This window comes from Pelodiscus sinensis, chromosome 19, assembly GCF_052426305.1.
Source record: "Pelodiscus sinensis isolate ZL-2025 chromosome 19, ASM5242630v1, whole genome shotgun sequence".
NCBI classification, from domain to species: Eukaryota; Metazoa; Chordata; order Testudines; family Trionychidae; genus Pelodiscus; species Pelodiscus sinensis.
The window spans coordinates 1,545,118-1,564,814 of NC_143070.1; the positions used below are offsets into that span (position 1 = coordinate 1,545,118).

The 19,697-nt window shown below is 70.7% G+C and overlaps 1 protein-coding gene across 4 annotated transcripts; it reads right to left on the reverse strand.

The window, feature by feature from the left end:
* Positions 1-6,102: 6,102 nt before the first annotated feature.
* LOC149522029 (carnitine O-acetyltransferase-like) lies at positions 6,103-19,136 on the reverse strand. 4 transcript variants are annotated; one of them, XM_089771625.1, is made up of 15 exons: positions 18,983-19,136; positions 16,812-17,036; positions 16,460-16,578; positions 16,076-16,129; positions 15,200-15,365; positions 12,814-12,988; positions 11,916-12,094; positions 11,552-11,652; positions 10,776-10,895; positions 9,631-9,753; positions 9,366-9,501; positions 8,255-8,317; positions 7,851-8,071; positions 7,561-7,775; positions 6,103-6,590 (listed from the first exon to the last, which is right to left on the reverse strand). In XM_089771625.1, exons 1-15 carry the CDS (start codon positions 19,031-19,033, stop codon positions 6,118-6,120), a joined length of 2,421 nt encoding a protein of 806 aa, XP_089627751.1. In that variant the 5' UTR covers positions 19,034-19,136; the 3' UTR covers positions 6,103-6,117. The 4 variants fall into 4 exon arrangements, with proteins under 4 accessions (XP_089627751.1, XP_089627753.1, XP_089627752.1 ...); XM_089771627.1 differs by lacking the exon at positions 18,983-19,136 and adding an exon at positions 17,313-17,328 and having other exon boundaries at positions 16,812-17,140; XM_089771626.1 differs by having other exon boundaries at positions 6,206-6,590; positions 7,632-7,775.
* Between the last annotated feature and the right edge of the window lie 561 nt (positions 19,137-19,697).

The window sequence follows — 19,697 nt, forward strand, 5'->3', positions numbered from 1 at the left end:
TCGGGTGCTTAGAAGGCATTTCGGGGTTGATTCGAGCTAAATAACAGCACAGACCCCTGAGAGACAGCACAGCTGGCTGGAAACAAACCTTATGGGACTGCAGGAAACATGGCTGCACCCATGATAAGTGGACACTCGGTGACCTGGAATCCTGCCGGACCATGGATGTCACCGGACCAGAGAGTGCCAGGTTACAGGGATTCAACCTGTACTAAAGTTAGACTTTTTCAAGTCATTAGGCCTCGCTTCCAAGAAGTTGAGAAGAGCTGGCCGAGGGATTGCTGGCCCGTTCGGTCGTGACTCACTGTGGACCTGTCAGCGAGCACTGACCCCAAGCAAGAGAGTGAAGTGTCTGATACGAGTGAAGTGCCAACGGGAGACAAAATCGTGCGCATCTTCAGAACGTCACCGAGTCTGAGTTAAGAACATTGACCGCGTATGTTCTAGCACAAGGATGACAACGTGTTTTCATGGTGTGAAATCAGAGACTCGTAGAGCACTAGAACGGGAAGGGACCTCGAGAGGCCGAGTCCGTCCCCAGCCCTCACGACAGGACTAAGTCCCATGTACACCATCCCTGACACGTGTGTCCAACCTGCTCTTCAATATCTCCAGAGATGGGGATTCCACAGCCCCCCTGGGCGATTTATTCCAGAGTTTAACCCCCCTGACAAGAACTTTTTCCTAATGTCCGACCTAAACCTCCCTGGCTGCCGTTTAAGCCCCTTGCTGCTTGTCCTGCCCTCAGAGGTTAAAGAGAACAATTCCCCCCCGCATACTTTTTTGACTTTCCCCCTTTACCTCGATCGCTGACCCCTGCCCGACACTAACCTGACGTGGTGAACACAGAAATGGAGAAACGTGCAGAAATGCCTCCAGCCCACCGTTCTGCCCAAATGTGAATATTTAAAGCCATTTAAAAAAAATACATAAAACATGAAAAATCAGCCCGGAGGGTGGCAAACGTTAACATCGCGGTGATGCGTGATTCTTGGCCTTCCGGGAGGCGGCCAGCGCGGGACCGTGTGATGTTCTACAAAACTAGAACTCTGCCAAATCCACCCGGCTAGCAAACGGGCCAGCCGTTCTCGGGGGCCAAAAACGGGGGGTCCCCGGGTCCTGCCCCCCATCCGCAGCCAGACGTGACTCTCGGGCAGCATCTTCCTATTGATTCCCAGGGACACAGCGTTGCTCAGGATCAATGTTAGCACAGGAAGCAGGAGCAGGCAGCTTCATTCCTTCCGGGGAGCAGGGACCCCAGGCCTGTGCCCCCCTTCCTGCTCCAAGCCCCCTCTCCCATCCTAAAGCAGCCGAGACAGGCCCTGGTCCCCAGCCCCGCCCATGCCTTGGTTCCCTTGCCTGGCCAGAAGTGGGCAAGACTGAGAGTCTGCATGTTCCTCCCCAGTGAGTCCTGCCCGGCCTCCCCCTCCTTGTCCCAGGGAAACTGAGGCACGCACACAGTCACTCCAGAACAGCCTAGGGCAGCAGAATAACACCCCCCCCCCCCCACAGGGCAAGCTGAGGGAAGCCGGCCCGAATCCCGCCCCCGCCAGGTGACAAAAGGCGCGGCTCTCCACGGAGCCAGGGAAACCAGCGTGTCGCCGGGCGCCCTAAGGCCCTGGGGCAGGAAACGCTTCATGTCGTTCAGCCTCCGCCATGCCCCGAATCTGGCGGGAAACGGCGGCGCCGGGACCACGTTCAGCGGTGTCGCGCCAGGGCTGCCGACGCCCGCGGGAGTCAGGCTGCCGCCGGGCGAGTTCCTGGCCACGGGGACGCGCTGGTGACCCAGCGCTGGCCCCCACGACGGCCTCTGTTTGCGGGATGAAAATCGGGCTGGCGAACGGATCCGCTGCCGAAGCCGCAGCATCCCCCGCAAGGAGCAGATCTCGCAGCCGCTGGGCCGATGGGAGATGTTTCCGGGGGGCTCTGGGCCCCCCAAAAAGCACCAGGAGGTGCCAGATGCTTCCCCCCCAATGGCTGACATGCTGGCGAGGCCTGTCTGGCGTCCAGGAATGGGGGCAGGCTGGCGGGGGCCTGTAGAGTCAATGGTGGTGCAGGGGGGCAGGAAAGAGAACTCACACCCCACATCCACCTGGCTCCACTTGCCCCACGCTCCAAGGCAAGGGACTTAGCAGGGGGCGCAGCCGGGGGCAGAACTCTCCCCGTGGGACTCTCAGGGGCATCCCCACTACCACCAGGGCTGAGGATCCGGGGTGGTGCAGGGGACACGCTTCACCGTGGACCCCCCTGGGGTCGCCCCAGAGGGGCTCACGACCATGTTGCATTTCCCCCCTAAACTTCGCTGCACCCAGCGGAATCGCGAGCTCGCGAGATACAGGGTACACAGGGAACCCTCCGTCCGGCGGGCGGGTTCCCTCGGGGGCCGCAGGATCTGTTCTGGCTGGAAACTGGGCCCCCCCGGAGGAAAGAGTCTGACGGCACCCCCGCTGATTCGCAGTGCCTGCAGCTGGGTTTGCGTGTCTGGTGGTGGTGCACGCCGCATGCGCCTCGGTGCACGGCACAGCATTTATTCCACACATGGACGGGAACGATCAGAGGGAGGCTTGGTTCTGGGCCCGCCACTAATTCCTACCGTTCTGAGCGACTGGGGGACACCCCAAAGCGCCGCGGAGGAGACAGGCCCCGGGAAGTGCCGGCCAGGCGGGTCCTGGACGCGGAGCCGGTGGGTTGGGGTGGGAGCAGAGGGAGCCAGGCCAACGCAGCCGGGCCGAGGGCCAGCAGCATCGGGAGGGGAGGTGCCCCGGGGGCCACTGAGCCGGGGGGCTCCTGCCCCCGCCAGGGTCTCCCGCCCGGCTGCAGCTCAGGGCACAAGGGGCTACAATGGCTGAACTGGTGAAGGGCTCCCCTTCACTGCTCCTCCGCCCCCCACCTCTGCCCCCCACCCCTTCACGGCTCCTCTGCCCCCCACCCCTTCACTGCTCCTCTGCCCCCCACCTCTGCCCCCCACCCCTTCACAGCTCCTCCGCCCCCCACCTCTGCCCCCCACCCCTTCACGGCTCCTCCGCCCCCCACCTCTGCCCCCCACCCCTTCACAGCTCCTCCGCCCCCCACCTCTGCCCCCCACCCCTTCACGGCTCCTCTGCCCCCCACCCCTTCACTGCTCCTCCGCCCCCCACCTCTGCCCCCCACCCCTTCACAGCTCCTCTGCCCCCCACCGCTTCACGGCTCCTCCGCCCCCCACCTCTGCCCCCCACCCCTTCACAGCTCCTCTGCCCCCCACCCCTTCACGGCTCCTCCGCCCCCCACCTCTGCCCCCCACCCCTTCACGGCTCCTCCGCCCCCCACCTCTGCCCCCCACCCCTTCACAGCTCCTCCGCCCCCCACCTCTGCCCCCCACCCCTTCACAGCTCCTCTGCCCCCCACCCCTTCACTGCTCCTCTGCCCCCCACCTCTGCCCCCCACCCCTTCACGGCTCCTCCGCCCCCCACCCCTTCACGGCTCCTCCGCCCCCCACCTCTGCCCCCCACCCCTTCACGGCTCCTCTGGCCCCACCCCTTCACGGCTCCCCTGCCTCTGGCCCCACCCCTTCACGGCTCCCCTGCCTCTGGCCCCCACTCCTCCACAGCACCTCTGCCCCCACCTCTGCCCCCACCCCTACACAGCTCCTCTGCCCCCCAAATCCTTCACAGCTCCATCCCCATCTCTGCTCCCCCTGCCCCCTCCCAGCTGCCCCTTCCCCCATCAGTGCAAACCCTCCCCCATGCCCACTGCCCCCATCCCCAGCCTTGTTCTGCCCCTGCCCTGCATACACCTGCCCTCCCTGCCCCCTGCCCCTTCTCCACCCTCCCCCATCCCCCACAGCCCCCTGCCCCTTCTCCCCACCCCTCCCCCCCCACACACACCCTGCCCCCACCCCCCCCCATCCCTGCCCCACACACACACCTGCCCCCACCCCCATTCCCGCCCCACACACACACCTGCCCCCACCCCCATCCCTGCCCCCCCACACCTGCCCCCACCCCCATTCCCGCCCCCCACACACACCTGCCCCCACCCTCATCCCTGCCCCCACACACCTGCCTCCTTCCCCCCACACACACCTCCATCCCTGCCCCCACACACACACCTGCCCCATCTCCATTTCCACGTATCCTGTCCCCACCCTCCAGCCCCAGCACTCCACACACCAGCGCCCCCGCACCTCGCTCACCGCCCCCCCGTGCCCCCCCACACCTGCCCCCTATGCGCCCAGCTCCTCCCCCAAACCTGCTCCACCACCCGCCCCCGTGGCCATCCCTTCCCCCACCTCCCGTGCCCGCTTCCCCCCACCTGCCCCGCTCCCCCTGCCCCACATGTGTCCCCCGCCCCCCGTCCCCTGCCCCTTTCCCCCCGCGCCCCCCCCCCTCCGCCGCGCACCTGATTTCTCGCTGCTCATCTCGCTGCGGGGACCGAGCGATCCGCGCTCTGCTGCTACTGCGAAGCAACCGGGCTCGGGGGGGGGGGGGGGGAGCAGCGTCACCAGCTCCCCCCCCAGCCGGGACCCGGATTCCCCCCCCCCCCAGCCCCCCCCCCCGCCCCAGCCGGGACCCGGACCCCCAAGTCAGACCCGGATCCCCCCCCCCCGGCGGGACCCGCCCCCCCCCGGAGCTGCGGAGACCTGGAACAACAGGGGCAACGAGGGGGCGGTGTCAAAAGGCTCCCCCAGTCCCCCCCCACTCCGCCCCCCTCCCCCACCGCGCCTCCACCTCCCCCGACCCCCACTCCCGCCCCCCGCCCGGGCTCGGAGCTCTGCCCGCAGACTGGCGTGTCCGCTCCGGGCCGGTTGTTTCCCGCCGGTCCCTAACGCCGAGACCGGCCCAGCTCATCACACGGGTGGGCGTGTTCCCCGCCGGCCTGGCTCACGGCAGGCAGGGCTGCCCCATGGCCCTAGGGGGCGCTAGGGGACAGGGGGCGGGGCGGCTCCCCTGGCAGGCAGGGCTGCCCCATGGCCCCAGGGGGCGCTAGGGGACAGGGAGCGGGGCGGGGGGGGGGGCTCCCCTGGCAGGCAGGGCTGCCCCATGGCCCCAGGGGGCGCTAAGGGACAGGGAGCGGGGCGGGGGGGCTCTCCCCTGGCAGCCAGGGCTGCCCCATGGCCCCAGGGGGCGCTAGGGGACAGGGGGCGGGGCGGGGGGGGCTCCCCTGGCAGCCAGGACTGCCCCATGGCCCCAGGGGGCGCTAGGGGACAGGGGGCGGGGCGGGGGGGGCTCCCCTGGCAGCCAGGACTGCCCCATGGCCCCAGGGGGCGCTAGGGGACAGGGAGCGGGGCGGGGGGCTCTCCCCTGGCAGGCAGGACTGCCCCATGGCCCTAGGGGGCGCTAGGGGACAGAGAGCGGGGCGGGGGGGCTCCCCTGGCAGCCAGGGCTGCCCCATGGCCCTAGGGGGCAGGGAGTGGGGCAGAGGCAGCGGGGGGCTCTCCCCTGGGAGGCAGGGCTGCCCCACGGCCCTAGGGGGCAGAGGCGGGGGGCTCTCCCCTGGCAGGCAGGGCTGCCCCATGGCCCTAGGGGGCAGGGAGTGGGGCAGAGGCGGGGGGCTCTCCCCTGGCAGGCAGGGCTGCCCCACGGCCCTAGGGGGCAGGGAGCGGGGCAGAGGTGGGGGGCTCTCCCCATGCCAGACCCCTGCCCTCCGGGTGGTTACCCACCAGCCAAAACCCTGAACCGCCCCCGAAAATTGCAATAAACCAGCCCTGCAACTGCACAGTCACAAACCAGGGTGCCCCCCGCCCCGTCGCTCACAGGAGACCCTACGATAACAAAGCGCCAACCCGCCCCTCACGCGCTGCCGAGTCCCGGCCGAAGAAAGCCCAAGGCCACCCCGCCCATTGGCAGAGCCACAGCTGGGTGGGGTGGGGGTTCGTAAGGGTGGTGCCCATTTACATGACCTTTGGCGCACAGAACAAAATTGATCCCGCACACGGCTGGGAAAATATGCACAGGGATGGAACAGATGAGAAGGAGCATGGTGCACCCCCCCTTCCCCCCACCCCACCCCGCAGCAGGATGGGATGTAGGAGGCTCAGATGCCATTCCCTGTTATGACGTGTGGGATTTCCACTGGCCTGCGGGCGTGCCTCAGTTTCCCAGGTGGGATGGGAATTTCGGGATGACGGCCTCCCCCCCATCACAACGACTGTGAAAAGGCTGGACAAAGGCTATGGAGGGAGGCGCCCCCCCCCCCCCCCCCGTGGACAGAGCCAGACACCGGGGAGTTACGAATCTCAGTGCGACACTTTATTGATTTTCCGTCTGTCCGAAAATAAGTTAGATTTGGCCCCCCAGCGGCGGAGTGTGCGGGGGAGGGGAGGCGCCGGAGCAGAGGGGGTGGGGGGAGCCGGGCTGGCGGAGTGCAGGCTGGCGGGGGGCTCAGGCCTGCGCCTCCCCCCCGGTGCCCTCCGGACCCGCGGCCAGCAGGCGGGCGAGCTGGCCCAGCACCCCCTGCAGGGCGTGGGCCAGGCGCTGGGCGTGGGTCTCCCGGCAGCAGTTGAAGGCCGTGATGGCGAAGTTGACGTGGGCGTCCAGCGGGTTGTAGCAGACGCCGTAGCCGTCCGGCACCTGCGGCCCGTAGACCATGAGGCAGTCGGCCCGCGAAGCCACCTGGGGCGGAGGGGAGGGGGGGCTGCAGTCAGTAGCCGCCTCCCCGGCTCGGCCCCCCCCGTGCCCACAACCTCGGCTGCCCGGGATAACAGCCCACTACTGCCGGCGGCGCAGGGAAGCCGGTGCCACGGTGGGGACCCTGGTCACGCTCGGAGTCCCTGCGTTCCCCCTGCTTGCCGTGCGGGGCTGCGGGTGACCCGCCTGCCCGGTGCGTGTCTCCCTGCCTCAGTTTCCCCGGGCCCGGCCGCAGTCTCTGGACGGGGGGGGGCAGGACTCGCTGGGGAAGGAGGCTCAGTCTCTCAGGCCTGAGGCCCAGGGGACAGCAGGTAACACTGGGGAATGGGGGGGGGCAGAGAAGCAGGACGAAGCGGGGGGGGGCAGCCTCGGGGCTGTGGCTGGGGGTGGGAGTTGGTTTTCCGCTGGCTGGGGGAGGAGGGAGCCGAGCTGGCCAGGAGGGGGGGGGCAGGTGGGGCCTGGCTCTGGGCCCCCCTCCCCAGGCTGGGCCCGGCTCTGGGCCCCCTCCCCAGGCTGGGCCCGGCTCTGGGCCCCCCTCCCCAGGCTGGGCCCGGCTCTGGGCCCCTCCCCAGGCTGGGCCCGGCTCTGGGCCCCTCCCCAGGCTGGGCCCTGCCGGCTGCTCCTGCAACAAGAAGTCTGGGCGACGCCGTGACCCTGGGACCCAATAGCCCTTCTCTTCTACCTGCCGCCTGAGAGTCCCCTCTGGCTGCAGATGGGGGGCAGGGCCTGGTGTTCCCCCATGCCCCATGACAAGCCCCCTCCACTCGGGCGGGGACAGAGGAGGGAAGGGGTGTTAGTTGTGGGGCAGGAGCAGCCATGGGGGTGAGGCAAGGGCACAGGGGGGAGCTGGAGAATGGGGGATGTAACCAGGGAACAGCTCTGTGGCAGAGGGTGAGCAGCCGGCAGTGCGTGGCGACGGCGTGGGGGCGCCGTGGGGCAGGCCGTGGGGCAGTACCTGGCCGGTGAGCAGCCGGTAGTGCGTGGCGATGGCATGGGGGCGCCGTGGGGCAGGCCGTGGGGCAGTACCTGGCCGGTGAGCAGCCGGCAGTGCGTGGCGATGGCGTGGGGGCGCCATGGGGCAGGCCATGGGGGGGGGTACCTGGCTGGTGAGCAGCCGGCAGTGCGTGGCGATGGCGTGGGGGCGCCGTGGGGCAGGCCGTGGGGCAGTACCTGGCCGGTGAGCAGCCGGCAGTGCGTGGCGATGGCGTGGGGGCGCCGTGGGGCAGGCCATGGGGGGGGGGGTACCTGGCTGGTGAGCAGCCGGCAGTGCGTGGCGATGGCGTGGGGGCGCCGTGGGGCAGGCCGTGGGGCAGGCCGTGGGGCAGTACCTGGCCGGTGAGCAGCCGGCAGTGCGTGGCGATGGCGTAGGCCGTGTCCATGAAGATGTCGGGCACCCGCTGCCCGTCCCCGATGGCCTCCAGCTTCAGCCCCAGCAGGTGCCGGTCGATGCCCTGCCCTGCCAGCACCTGTGGAGGGAGGGGTCACTCGGATGCCTGGGTCCCGCCCCGCCCCCCAGCCCCGCCCCCCCAACCCCACCTCCCAGTCCCACCCCTTCATGGGGAGGCCCGGCCTGGCCCCCCCTCCTCCCAGCACCGCCCCCATGTGGGGCACACGTGGGGCCTGGGGGGGGGGGGGGGGGAGGTTCTCACCTGCTCGGTCCGGGCGCTCTGAGACTCCACAGCTGCCTTCAGCAGGAACAGCGTCTCCTCGTCCTGCGGGGGGGGGGGGGGGGCAGTTCAGCAGGGGCTGGAGGGCAGAGCGGGGGGCAGGGATGATACGGGGGGGGTAAGTGCAGGGCGGGTGAAGCAGGACACCAGGCATGGGGGGGGGGGCAGTGATGGAGCAGGAGGAAGCCAGGTTGTGGGGACGGGGGGTTTAGAGGGGCAGTACCTGGCCGGTGAGGCACAGGGGGGGGGGGGTGGTACCTGGCTGTGGGGTGTGGCAGTACTTAGCCATGAGGTGCGGGAGGGTTGTACCTGGCTGTGGGGCGGGGGGGGGGGCGGTACCTGGCCGTGGGGGGGGGGGGGGCGGTACCTGGCCGTGGGGCGTGGGGGGGGTGGTACCTGGCTGTAGGACGCAGGGGGGGGCGGTACCTGGCCGGGGGGCGGCACCTGGCCGGGGGGCGTGGGGGGGTGGCACGGGGGGGGGGGGGGGGTGGTACCTGGCCGTGGGGCGCGGGAGGGGCGGTACCTGGGTGCGTGGGGGGGGCAGTACCTGGCCATGGAGGGGGCGGTACCTGGCCATGGAGGGGGCGGTACCTGGCCGTGGGGCGTGGGGGGGGGGGCGGTACCTGGCCGTGGGGCGCGGGGGGGGCGGTACCTGGCTGTCGGGCGCGTCCATGGCGCGGGCCAGGCGCAGCACGGGGGGGGGGCGGCACCTGGCCGGGGGGGGGGGCGGTACCTGGCCGGGGGGGGGGGGGGGGGGGCGGGGCGGGCGGTACCTGGCTGTCGGGCGCGTCCATGGCGCGGGCCAGGCGCAGCACGGGGGGGGGGGGCGGTACCTGGCCGTGGGGGGGGGGGCGGTACCTGGCCGGGGGGGCGGGGGGGGCGGTACCTGGCCGTGGGGGGGGGGGCGCGGGGGGGGCGGGGGGGGCGGTACCTGGGGCCGGGGGGGCGGGGGGGCCGGTACCTGGCCGTGGGGGGGGGGGGGGGGGGGGGGGGGCGGTACCTGGCTGTCGGGCGCGTCCATGGCGCGGGCCAGGCGCAGCACGGGGGGGGGGGGGGGCGGTACCTGGCCGGGGGGGGCCTGGGGGGGCGGTACCTGGCTGTCGGGCGCGTCCATGGCGCGGGCCAGGCGCAGCACGGGGGGGGCGGCGGGGCGCACGACGTCCGTCCGGCCCAGGTGGAAGCGGCGCAGAGACGCCACCTCGTTGGTGGCGCAGAGGGAGCCGTGGGTCCTGGGGGGAGGCAGGGGTCAGCCCCACACAGAGGGGCCCCCCCGCTTCGCCCTGCCCCCACCCTGCCCCCTGGCTGCAGTGACTCTTGGGGCTGCCCCCCGCCCCGCCCCTTGCCCCGGCCCCGCCCACCTGTAGTAGGCCAGCTGCAGCGCCACCTGCAGGAGGGAGTCGGGGCGCAGCCCCCAGCGCTTGGGGAGCCCCCGCCCGAACCCCCGGAAGGTGAAACAGCAGATGTCCAGGTCGGTGATCAGGCTGGGGGGAGACAGACGTTAGATGGGGGAGTGGGACCCCCCTCCAGCCCCTCACCCCCCACTAGCACCCCCTGCACCCCACAGCCCCCCCACCCTTCCTAGCCCCTCACCCCCCACTAGCACCCCCTGCACCCCACAGCCCCCCCACCCTTCCTAGCCCCTCACCCCCCACTAGCACCCCCTGCACCCCACAGCCCCCCCACCCTTCCTAGCCCCTCACCCCCCACTAGCACCCCCTGCACCCCACAGCCCCCCCACCCTTCCTAGCCCCTCACCCCCCACTAGCACCCCCTGCACCCCACAGCCCCCCCACCCTTCCTAGCCCCTCACCCCCCACTAGCACCCCCTGCACCCCACAGCCCCCCCACCCTTCCTAGCCCCTCACCCCCCACTAGCACCCCCTGCACCCCACAGCCCCCCCACCCTTCCTAGCCCCTCACCCCCCACTAGCACCCCCTGCACCCCACAGCTCCCCCACCCTTCCTAGCCCCTCACCCCCCACTAGCACCCCCTGCACCCCACAGCACCCCCACCCTTCCTAGCCCCTCACCCCCCACTAGCACCCCCTGCACCCCACAGCCCCCCCACCCTTCCTAGCCCCTCACCCCCACAGCCCCCCCACCCCTCCTAGCCCCTCACCCCCCACTAGCACTCCCTGCACCCCTACAGCCCCCCCACCCTTCCCCCCCCTAGCCCCTCACCCCCCACTAGCACCCCCTGCACCCTACAGCCCCCCACCCCTCCTAGCCCCTCACCCCCACAGCCCCCCCACCCCTCCTAGCCCCTCACCCCCCACTAGCACTCCCTGCACCCTACAGCCCCCCACCCTTCCTAGCCCCTCACCCCCCACTAGCACCCCCTGCACCCTACAGCCCCCCACCCCTCCTAGCCCCTCACCCCCCACTAGCACTCCCTCACCCTCGAAGCCCTTCACCCCCACAGCCACCCCACGCCCCTATGAGCTTCTTCCCCACCCCCTGAACCCTACAGCCCCCCCACTCCCCTCCTCCCATGGGCTCTCACATGTCCAGGTTCTGTTTGGCTCGCTCGATGTCCCACTTGATCTCGGAGGTGATGTAGAAGTACAGCTTGGGGGGCAGGGGTAAGGGCGTCATGGGGGCGCGCGCCGTGTCGGGGTCCTTGCTGAAGAGACCCCAGGGAGCCGGGGGTTAGACAAGGAGGATCGGGCCCCCCTGAAGCTCACCACGCCGGGGCAGGTCTCTGAGGCCCCAAAACAACCTCCCAGGTTGGATGCCCTGCCCCTCAGCCTGCCCCCCTCCTTCCCCTAAGCAAAAGGTCCCACCCCTTTCTGCATTCCCCAAGCAGGAAGTCCCACCCCTTTCCCCCTCCCGTCTACTCCAGCCCCACAGAGGTGGTAAAAGCGGATCCCTCACTCCAAATCCACCCCCTCCCACTTCCCACCCCACACAGGTCCCCCCACCACAGAGCAGAAATGGGGCATCGGGGCTGCTGCCTACCATGCGCAGGGCTCTAATTACCTCCCCACACAGGTGTAATTTGGGGGGCAGGAAATGACATCCCATGGGGAAGGGTGACTCCTCCACCCCACTTTGTGAAGCCCCAGCATGGGCCAATGAGGGGCCCTGCCTTGTGGGGAGAGGAAACCCCAAATGTTTCCCTTCTCTCCATTTTAAGAGACTCTCTAATTCAGGGGAACGTTGGGGGGCCCCCTTGTTGGGAGATGGAACCCCCCGTCTCTGTGTCCATTGGCTCCCCCCACCCATGGTGGCTCTGTGGATTGACCTGGGGCGCCCTGAAAACCCTAGTTTAGGGGTTACCAGTAATCGAGGACGTGGTCGATGATGGTAGCCACGGGGGACCCGTCAACCACGGCCTGTTCGTACAACACCCCACAAACGCCGTCCTCCCCTATGATGAACTGGGGACAAGGAAGGAGAGAAAGTGTGGGGTCAGGCCTGGGGACAGGAAATCCCGCCTCTCCCATTGGACAATAATCCCAGAACAGGAAATCCCGCCTCTCCCCTTCCACAATAATCCCAGAACAGGAAATCCCGCCTCTCCCCTTCCACAATAATCCCAGAACAGGAAGCATCATCTTGCCCCTGCCACATATATACTTATGCCAAAACAGGAAGTCCCACCCGTCAGCCAGCAAAGCAGGAAGTCCCGCCCCCGCCTCACCTGCAGGGACTTGTCAAACCAGCGGTTGCCGCTGTTGGAGTAGCTGCCGCCGCCGTGCAGCATCTGGGCGGCCAGGCGGCTGTGGTAGTGCTCGTCCGACACCTTCAGCACCGGGGCGTCCAGGCAGACGGTGAAGAGGCTGCGCTGGATGCAGCGGGCTGACTCCCGGTTCAGCCGGTCTGGGGGCGGGACAATGGCGGAATCAGCCCCGCCCCCTCGCAGCCTCTCCCTTCTCTGCTGGGTCCCCTCTAGCCCTGCCCCTCGCAGCCACCCCCTTCTCCAATAGATCCCTCTAGCCCCGCCCAAAGCAGGAAGTCCCACCCCGTCACAGCCTCCCCCTTCGACACTGGGTCTCCTCCTGCCCTGCCCAAAGCAGGAAGTCCCGTCCCCTCGCAGCCTCCCCCTTCTCTGCTGGGTCCCCTCTAGCCCTGCCCAAAGCAGGAAGTCCCGCCCCCTCGCAGCCTCCCCCTTCGACACTGGGTCTCCTCTAGCCCCGCCCAAAGCAGGAAGTCCCACCCCGTCACAGCCTCCCCCTTTGACACTGGGTCTCCTCTAGCCCCGCCCAAAGCAGGAAGTCCCGCCCCCTCGCAGCCTCCCCCTTCGAGACAGGGTCTCCTCTAGCCCCGCCCAAAGCAGGAAGTCCCGCCCCCTCGCAGCTTCCCCCTTCGAGACAGGGTCTCCTCTAATCCCGCCCAAAGCAGGAAGTCCCACCCCCTCGCAGCTTCCCCCTTCGACACTGGGTCTCCTCTAGCCCCGCCCAAAGCAGGAAGTCCCGCCCCCTCGCAGCTTCCCCCTTCGACACAGGGTCTCCTCTAATCCCGCCCAAAGCAGGAAGTCCCTCCTCCTTACATCATTGACCCCCCCCGCCAGGTCCTCGAGGCCGGGGCCCCACCCGTACCTCTCATGAGGGTGCTGTAGGCCCGGCCCCAGGTGTGCCGGTGGTCGCTGGTCAGCACCCCCAGCGGCTCCTTGTCCGTCTTCCACGACTGGGCCCGGATGCGCTGCAGCTGCAGGTGCAGCTGGTCCACCGTGAGCGGGGTCCCGTCGCTGTTGTACACCTCCAGCCGGAAAAACTGGGGGGGGCCGCGGGTCACCCTGCGGCCCCGGGGGCCCCCCCAAAACCCCCCACGGACCCGCACAGCCCTGGGGCCCCCCACGGCCCCAAGGAACCTCCCCAGATGGGGCCCTGGTACCCCCCCAATGGCCCCCAGGGACTCCCCAAGTCACAGACCCTGCACACGCCTCCAGGCATCCCACCTGCCCTGGAAGCCCCAAAGCTGTTCCCCCCCCACAGGCTCACCCCCCGCCCCGAGAATCCCACGCACAGGGCCAGTTAGGGCTGAGGGGGGTAGGGAGCTGCGGGGGTGGGGGGCATGGTTTCCAGGAGACCCCCGAGCAAGCACAGCCCTGGTGGGCCCGGGGCTGTCCTGGGGGGGGGCGGGAGGCAGATGAGGGACCAGGGTGTGGATAGGGGGGCCGGGAGCTGGGGGCTGTCCCGGGGGGGCGGGAGGCAGAGGAGGGGCCAGGGGGTGGATAGGGGGGCCCGGAGCTGGGGGCTGTCCCGGGGGGGCGGGAGGCAGAGGAGGGGCCAGGGGGTGGATAGGGGGGCCGGGAGCTGGGGGCTGTCCCGGGGGTGGAAGGTAGATGGGAGGGCCCAGGACCTGTCCCGGGGGGCGGCTGAGGGGCCTGGAGGCGGATGGGGGGGGCCTGGGGCCGTTCAGGGGGGGCAGGGGGCGGCCGAGGGGCCCGGAGGCCGGGGGCTGTCGGGGGGGCAGGGAGCGGCTGAGGGGCCCGGAGGCGGATGGGGGGTCCAGGGCCGTTCGGGGGGAGCAGGGGGGCCGAGCGGCCCGGAGGCTGGGGGCTGTCGGGGGGGCAGGGGGTGGTTGAGGGGCCTGGAGGCAGATGGGGGGGCCTGGGGCCGTTCGGGGGGGGGGCAGGGGGTGGCCGAGGGGCCCGGAGGCCGGGGGCTGTTGGGGGGGCAGGGGGCGGCCGAGGGGCCCGGAGGCGGATGGGGAGGCCCGGGGCCGTTCCGGGGGGGGCAGGGGGTGGCCGAGGGGCCTGGAGGCGGATGGGGGGGCCCGGGGCCGTTCAGGGGGGGGCAGGGGGCGGCCGAGGGGCCCGGAGGCGGAAGGGGGGCCCGGGGCCAGGGGGGGCGGGGGGCGGCCGAGGGGCCTGGAGGCGGAAGGGGGGGCCTGGGGCCGTTTGGGGGGGCGGGGGGCGGCCGAGGGGCCCGGAGGCGGATGGGGGGCCCGGGGCCGTTCGGGGGGGCAGGGGGCAGGGGGCGGCCGAGGGGCCCGGAGGCGGATGGGGGGCCCGGGGCCGTTCAGGAGGGGCAGGGGGCGGCCGAGGGGCCGGGAGGCGGATGGGGGGGCCCGGGGCCGTTCGGGGGGGGCGGCCGAGGGGCCCGGAGGCGGATGGGGGCCCGGGGCCGTTCAGGGGGGCAGGGGGCGGCCGAGGGGCCCGGAGGCGGAAGGGGGCCCGGGGCCATTCGGGGGGGCAGGGGGCGGCCGAGGGGCCGGGAGGCGGAAGGGGGCCCGGGGCCGTTCGGGGGACAGGGGGCGGCCGAGGGGCCCGGAGGCGGATGGGGGGCCCGGGGCCGTTCGGGGGGGCAGGGGGCGGCCGAGGGGCCCGGAGGCGGATGGGGGGCCCGGGGCCGTTCAGGAGGGGCAGGGGGCGGCCGAGGGGCCGGGAGGCGGATGGGGGGGCCCGGGGCCGTTCGGGGGGGGGGGCGGCCGAGGGGCCCGGAGGCGGATGGGGGCCCGGGGCCGTTCAGGGGGGCAGGGGGCGGCCGAGGGGCCCGGAGGCGGAAGGGGGCCCGGGGCCGTTCGGGGGGGCAGGGGGCGGCCGAGGGGCCCGGAGGCGGAAGGGGGCCCGGGGCCGTTCGGGGGGGCAGGGGGCGGCCGAGGGGTCCGGAGGCGGATGGGGGGCCCGGGGCCGTTCGGGGGGGCAGGGGGCGGCCGAGGGGCCCGGAGGCGGAAGGGGGCCCGGGGCCGTTCGGGGGGGCAGGGGGCGGCCGAGGGGTCCGGAGGCGGATGGGGGGCCCGGGGCCGTTCGGGGGGGCAGGGGGCGGCCGAGGGGCCCGGAGGCGGATGGGGGGCCCGGGGCCGTTCGGGGGGGCAGGGGGCGGCCGAGGGGTCCGGAGGCGGATGGGGGGCCCGGGGCCGTTCGGGGGGGCAGGGGGCGGCCGAGGGGCCCGGAGGCGGAAGGGGGGCCCGGGGCCGTTCGGGGGGGGGCGGGGGGCGGCCGAGGGGCCCGGAGGCGGATGGGGGCCCGGGGCCGGGTACCTGGAAGTTGCGGACGACGGTGACGAAGGTGGGGCCGCGGCGCGCCGGGGGGGGCAGCAGGAGGGCGTCGTGCTTGGGGCCAGGCAGGCGGCAGGAGGCGAAGAGGCGGCCGTACTGCGCCATGCACTGGGGGTGGCCCCCCCGGTACTCCACCCGCAGGGTCTGCCTGGGGGGCAGGTGAGAGACGGGGCTGAGCGACCCCCCGGCCTGCCCCAGACCCGCCCCCTCCGCGGCCCAGGGGTGCGGCGCCCCTCCCCCAGGCCTTTCCCACCTGCCCCCCAAGGACCCTGCATCGCCCCTCCCCCAGGCCTTTCCCACTGTGACGTAGTGGGGGTACTTGCTGGGCTGTGGTGACCCCTGCTGTCTGGAGCAAGACCCAGCAGGGAAAACCTCGCTAGGCAGAGGTAAGGCCAAACTGGTTGAACCAGTGGCCAGACACCCCCCATGGAGAGGAACAAAGGAAGGGGGATGCTGCCTTGGCTGGGGGGCAGGGCTGGAGGAGGGTTAGTTAGTTCCTGGCTGGAAGGCAGGGATAAGGAGCTGGGGAGGGGGCTGGGACTCCCCTATCTCAAGGGGGGGGCACTGAGGCCTCTTAGCCCCAGTTCCTGTAACCAGATTACATCTGTGCTGCGCTGTGCTGGAGGAGCAATAAACCACCCTCAATTCCACTGGCTGGTGCAGTCTGTTTGTGCCATTTCGGGGTGCAGGAGACGGGGAACCCCCAACGCGCTGTCACACCCACCTGCCCCCCAAGGACCCTGCATCGCCCCCCCACAGGCTCAGCATCAGCCCTCCCCCGCTTCTGGGTCTGGCATCGCCCCTCCTCCGCCGGGAGACCCCCCCCACAAGACCCCCGTGCGGGGGGGGGGGACTTACTGGTCAATCTTAGCCTTGAAATCCAGCACCCCCGCGATGAGCTTTGCTGCAAACCTGGGGGGGGAGAGGGGGAAGTCACAGCCCTGCTGATGCCCCCCCAGCTCTGCCCCCCACTCCTGCCCCACAGCCCCTGCCCCCCCAACCCTGCCAGCTCCCCTCACCCTGCCCCCCCAGCCCTGCCAGCTCCCCTCACCCTGCCCCCCCAGCTCTGCCCCCCACTCCTGCCCCGCAGCCCCTGCCCCCCCAGCCCTGCCAGCTCCCCTCACCCTGCCCCCCCAGCTCTGCCCCCCACTCCTGCCCCACAGCCCCTGCCCCCCCAGCCCTGCCAGCTCCCCTCACCCTGCCCCCCCAACCTGCCCCCCCCTGCCCCCCCCCGATGCCCACCTCAGCTGCCCCCGCCAGTCGCTGTAGTCCTGCTTGGGGAGCACCACGGCGGGGCTGGAGTGCACGGCGAGGGGCAGGCGGCTCTCCAGGTACGCGCTCTGCACCCACCAGTCCGAGATCTGGCCGGGGGAGGGGACGACGCAGCAGGGTTGGAATCGGGGGAGTTGGGGGGGAATTTGACCCCAGCCCCCCCTGCAGCTGCCCCCGAGGCTGAGACCTGGCCCCACCTCATGACGCTGGTGGGGGAAACAGCAGCTGGCCAGGACACCGGGCTCCCCCCCCCCGCTCCCCCCGACCTCCAGGGACACTCCTAGGACTCCTGGGCCCCCCCCCGGGTCCACCCCGGCCCTACCCAGTTCTCCATGCGGGCGGCTCGGTGCTCCAGCTCCTGCTGCAGCTGCTGCCCCTCCCCGCCGGGCGCCGCGAACTCCTGCACCAGCTGCCGGGTCTCCTCCAGCTCCTCGGGCGTCACCAGCACCTCCAGCGAGCGCAGGTACCGCTCCAGCGTCTGGGCCAGCGGGGGCACCGGCTGGCGCGGCAGCACCGGGGAGGAGAACGCCCGCCGGGCCGGGGCCCGCTGCGGGGAGGACAGGGCACCATGCACCAGCCGCCGGGGGGCACGGTGGCCACGAGAGCCCGGGCACCCCCCGGCCACCCACGCACCAGGCCCTGCCCCCCCCACTGGCACCAGGGCACAGAGCACCCCCCGGCCACCCACGCACCAGGCCCTGCCCCCCCCCCACTGGCACCAGGGCACAGAGCACCCACGCACCAGGCCCTGCCCCCCCCACTGGCACCAGGGCACAGAGCACCCCCCGGCCACCCACGCACCAGGCCCTGCCCCCCCCCCCACTGGCACGAGGGCACAGAGCACCCCCCGGCCCTGGCCGCCCACGCACCAGGCCCTGCCCCCCCACTGGCACCCCCACGGCTTGGCCATCCAGGGCACCTCGGCCCGGAGCGAGCGTGGCAGCACCGGCCGGTCCCACGCCGTCTCCCACCCGCGCCGCCAACAGGCCAAAGCGGCAGCCCCTTCCCGGCCTGCATGGGGCCTTGCAAAAGGGACAATTCACACCCCTGCACTGGCAAAGGGACAATTCACACCCCTGCACTGGCAAAGGGGCAGATTCAGCCCCCACCTGCCAGCAAACAGGACAGATTCACACCTCCGTGCGCCGGCAAAGGGGGCAGATTCACACTCCCCACACACCGGCAAAGGGGGCAGATTCACACCCCACACACGCCGGGAAAGGGGGCAGATTCACACCCCACACACACCGGTAAAGGGGGCAGATTCACACTCCCCACACGCCGGGAAAGGGGGCAGATTCACACCCCACACACACCGGGAAAGGGGGCAGATTCACACCCCACACACGCCGGGAAAGGGGGCAGATTCACACTCCCCACACGCCGGGAAAGGGGGCAGATTCACACCCCACACGCCGGTAAAGGGGGCAGATTCACACCCCACACACACCAGCAAAGGGGGCAGATTCACACCCCCAACACACACCGGCAAAGGGGGCAGATTCACACCCCCAACACACACCGGGAAAGGGGGCAGATTCACACCCCACACACACCGGTAATGGGGGCAGATTCACACCCCCAACACACACCGGCAAAGGGGGCAGATTCACACCCCACACACACCGGCAAAGGGGGCAGATTCACACCCCACACACTCCGGCAAAGGGGGCAGATTCACACCCCACACACACCGGCAAAGGGGGCAGATTCACACACTCCTCGTGACGGCGCATCGGGGACCCCCGCCCCTGCACCCCCCAGCAACCAGATGTGACTCCGCCAGCCAGTAGAGTCCAGACGGGTTTATTGCTTCTCGGAGACACAGCGCAGGCCTGACAGGCAGCGGGGGACGGGCCGCCAGCCTGGCTCCCGGGGGGGGGGCACAGGCCCCTGAACCCCCTAGACTGGTGAGCCGGCTTCCTCCCTGCTTCCCCAGGCGAGGACCCCCCAGCCCTGCCCCCCAGCCAGGGGCCGTCTCCGCCTCCCCCCTTTGTCTCCCCCCAGAAAGAGCCTTGTTCCCTGCCCAGGCTGGGACTGGGGGTCTGGGCCAATCCACACGTGGGGGAGTCAGTGGGGATCACACAGCACAGCCGGGGGGGGGGGACCCCGGGTACAGAGCAGACAGCCCCCCACACCGGCAAAGGGGCACATTCACACCCCACACACACCGGCAAAGGGGGCAGATTCACACCCCACACACACCGGCAAAGGGGGCAGATCTACACGCCCCCAAACGCCAGCAAAGGGGGCAGAGTCCCACCCCGCACATGCTGGCAGGGGGGGTAGATTCACACCCCCCCGACCAGCACAAGGGGCGGATTCACACCCCCACACGCTGGGAAAGCGGCAGATTTACACCTTGCCACGGGCCTGCAAAGCTGCGGCTGCCCCGGGGCCTGGGAACTTTGCAAACAACAGACCCAAACTCCGCCCCGCGCTCCGAGGCTGGGGGGGGGGACCCGCCATGCAACACCCCCGCCAGCCACTCACCGGGCCCCATGGGCCGCCCCAGGGCCGCAGCAGCAGCCTCCAGCGCCCCATGCCTGGGGGGGCGGGCTGTCCCGTCTGCAAACACCGCCCCCGACCCGCCCCCCCCCACGTAGGGAGCGTCCGCGGCTGACCCGGCGCAGCTGCAACGCCCGCGGGGGCCGGCAGGAGGCGCTGGGCGCCCGGCCAGGCTCGGCTCTGGGCGGGGCCGGACGCCTGGTATCCCCGCCCAGCTGCGTGGAGGGGGCGGGGCGGAGGGATGGAAGGGGCGGGGCTCCCGGACGCCTGGGTTCTCTGCATTTTTTCTTACCTCTCTTTCAAACACACACGTGGCTGCGTCTACACGGGCAGGATTTTCCGGAAATGCTTTTCATGGAAAAAGCATTTTCGGAAAAATCGCGTCTAGATTGGCAGGACGCTTTTCCGGAAAAGCACTTTTTGTGGAAAAGCGTCCGTGGCCAATCTAGACGCTTTTCCGCAAAAAAGCCCCAGTCGCCATTTTCGCCATCAGGGCTTTTTTGCAGCAAACAGGCCTGTGCTGGGCACACTGGAAAAGGCTTTTGCCTGACCGGGAGCAGCAGAGTATTTCCGGAAAAGCTCTGATGATTTTACAGGAGCTCGTCGGTGCTTTTCCGGAAATTCAAGCGGCCAGTGCAGACAGCTGGCAAGTTTTTCCGCACAAGCAGATGATTTTGCAGAAAAACTTGCCGGTCTAGAC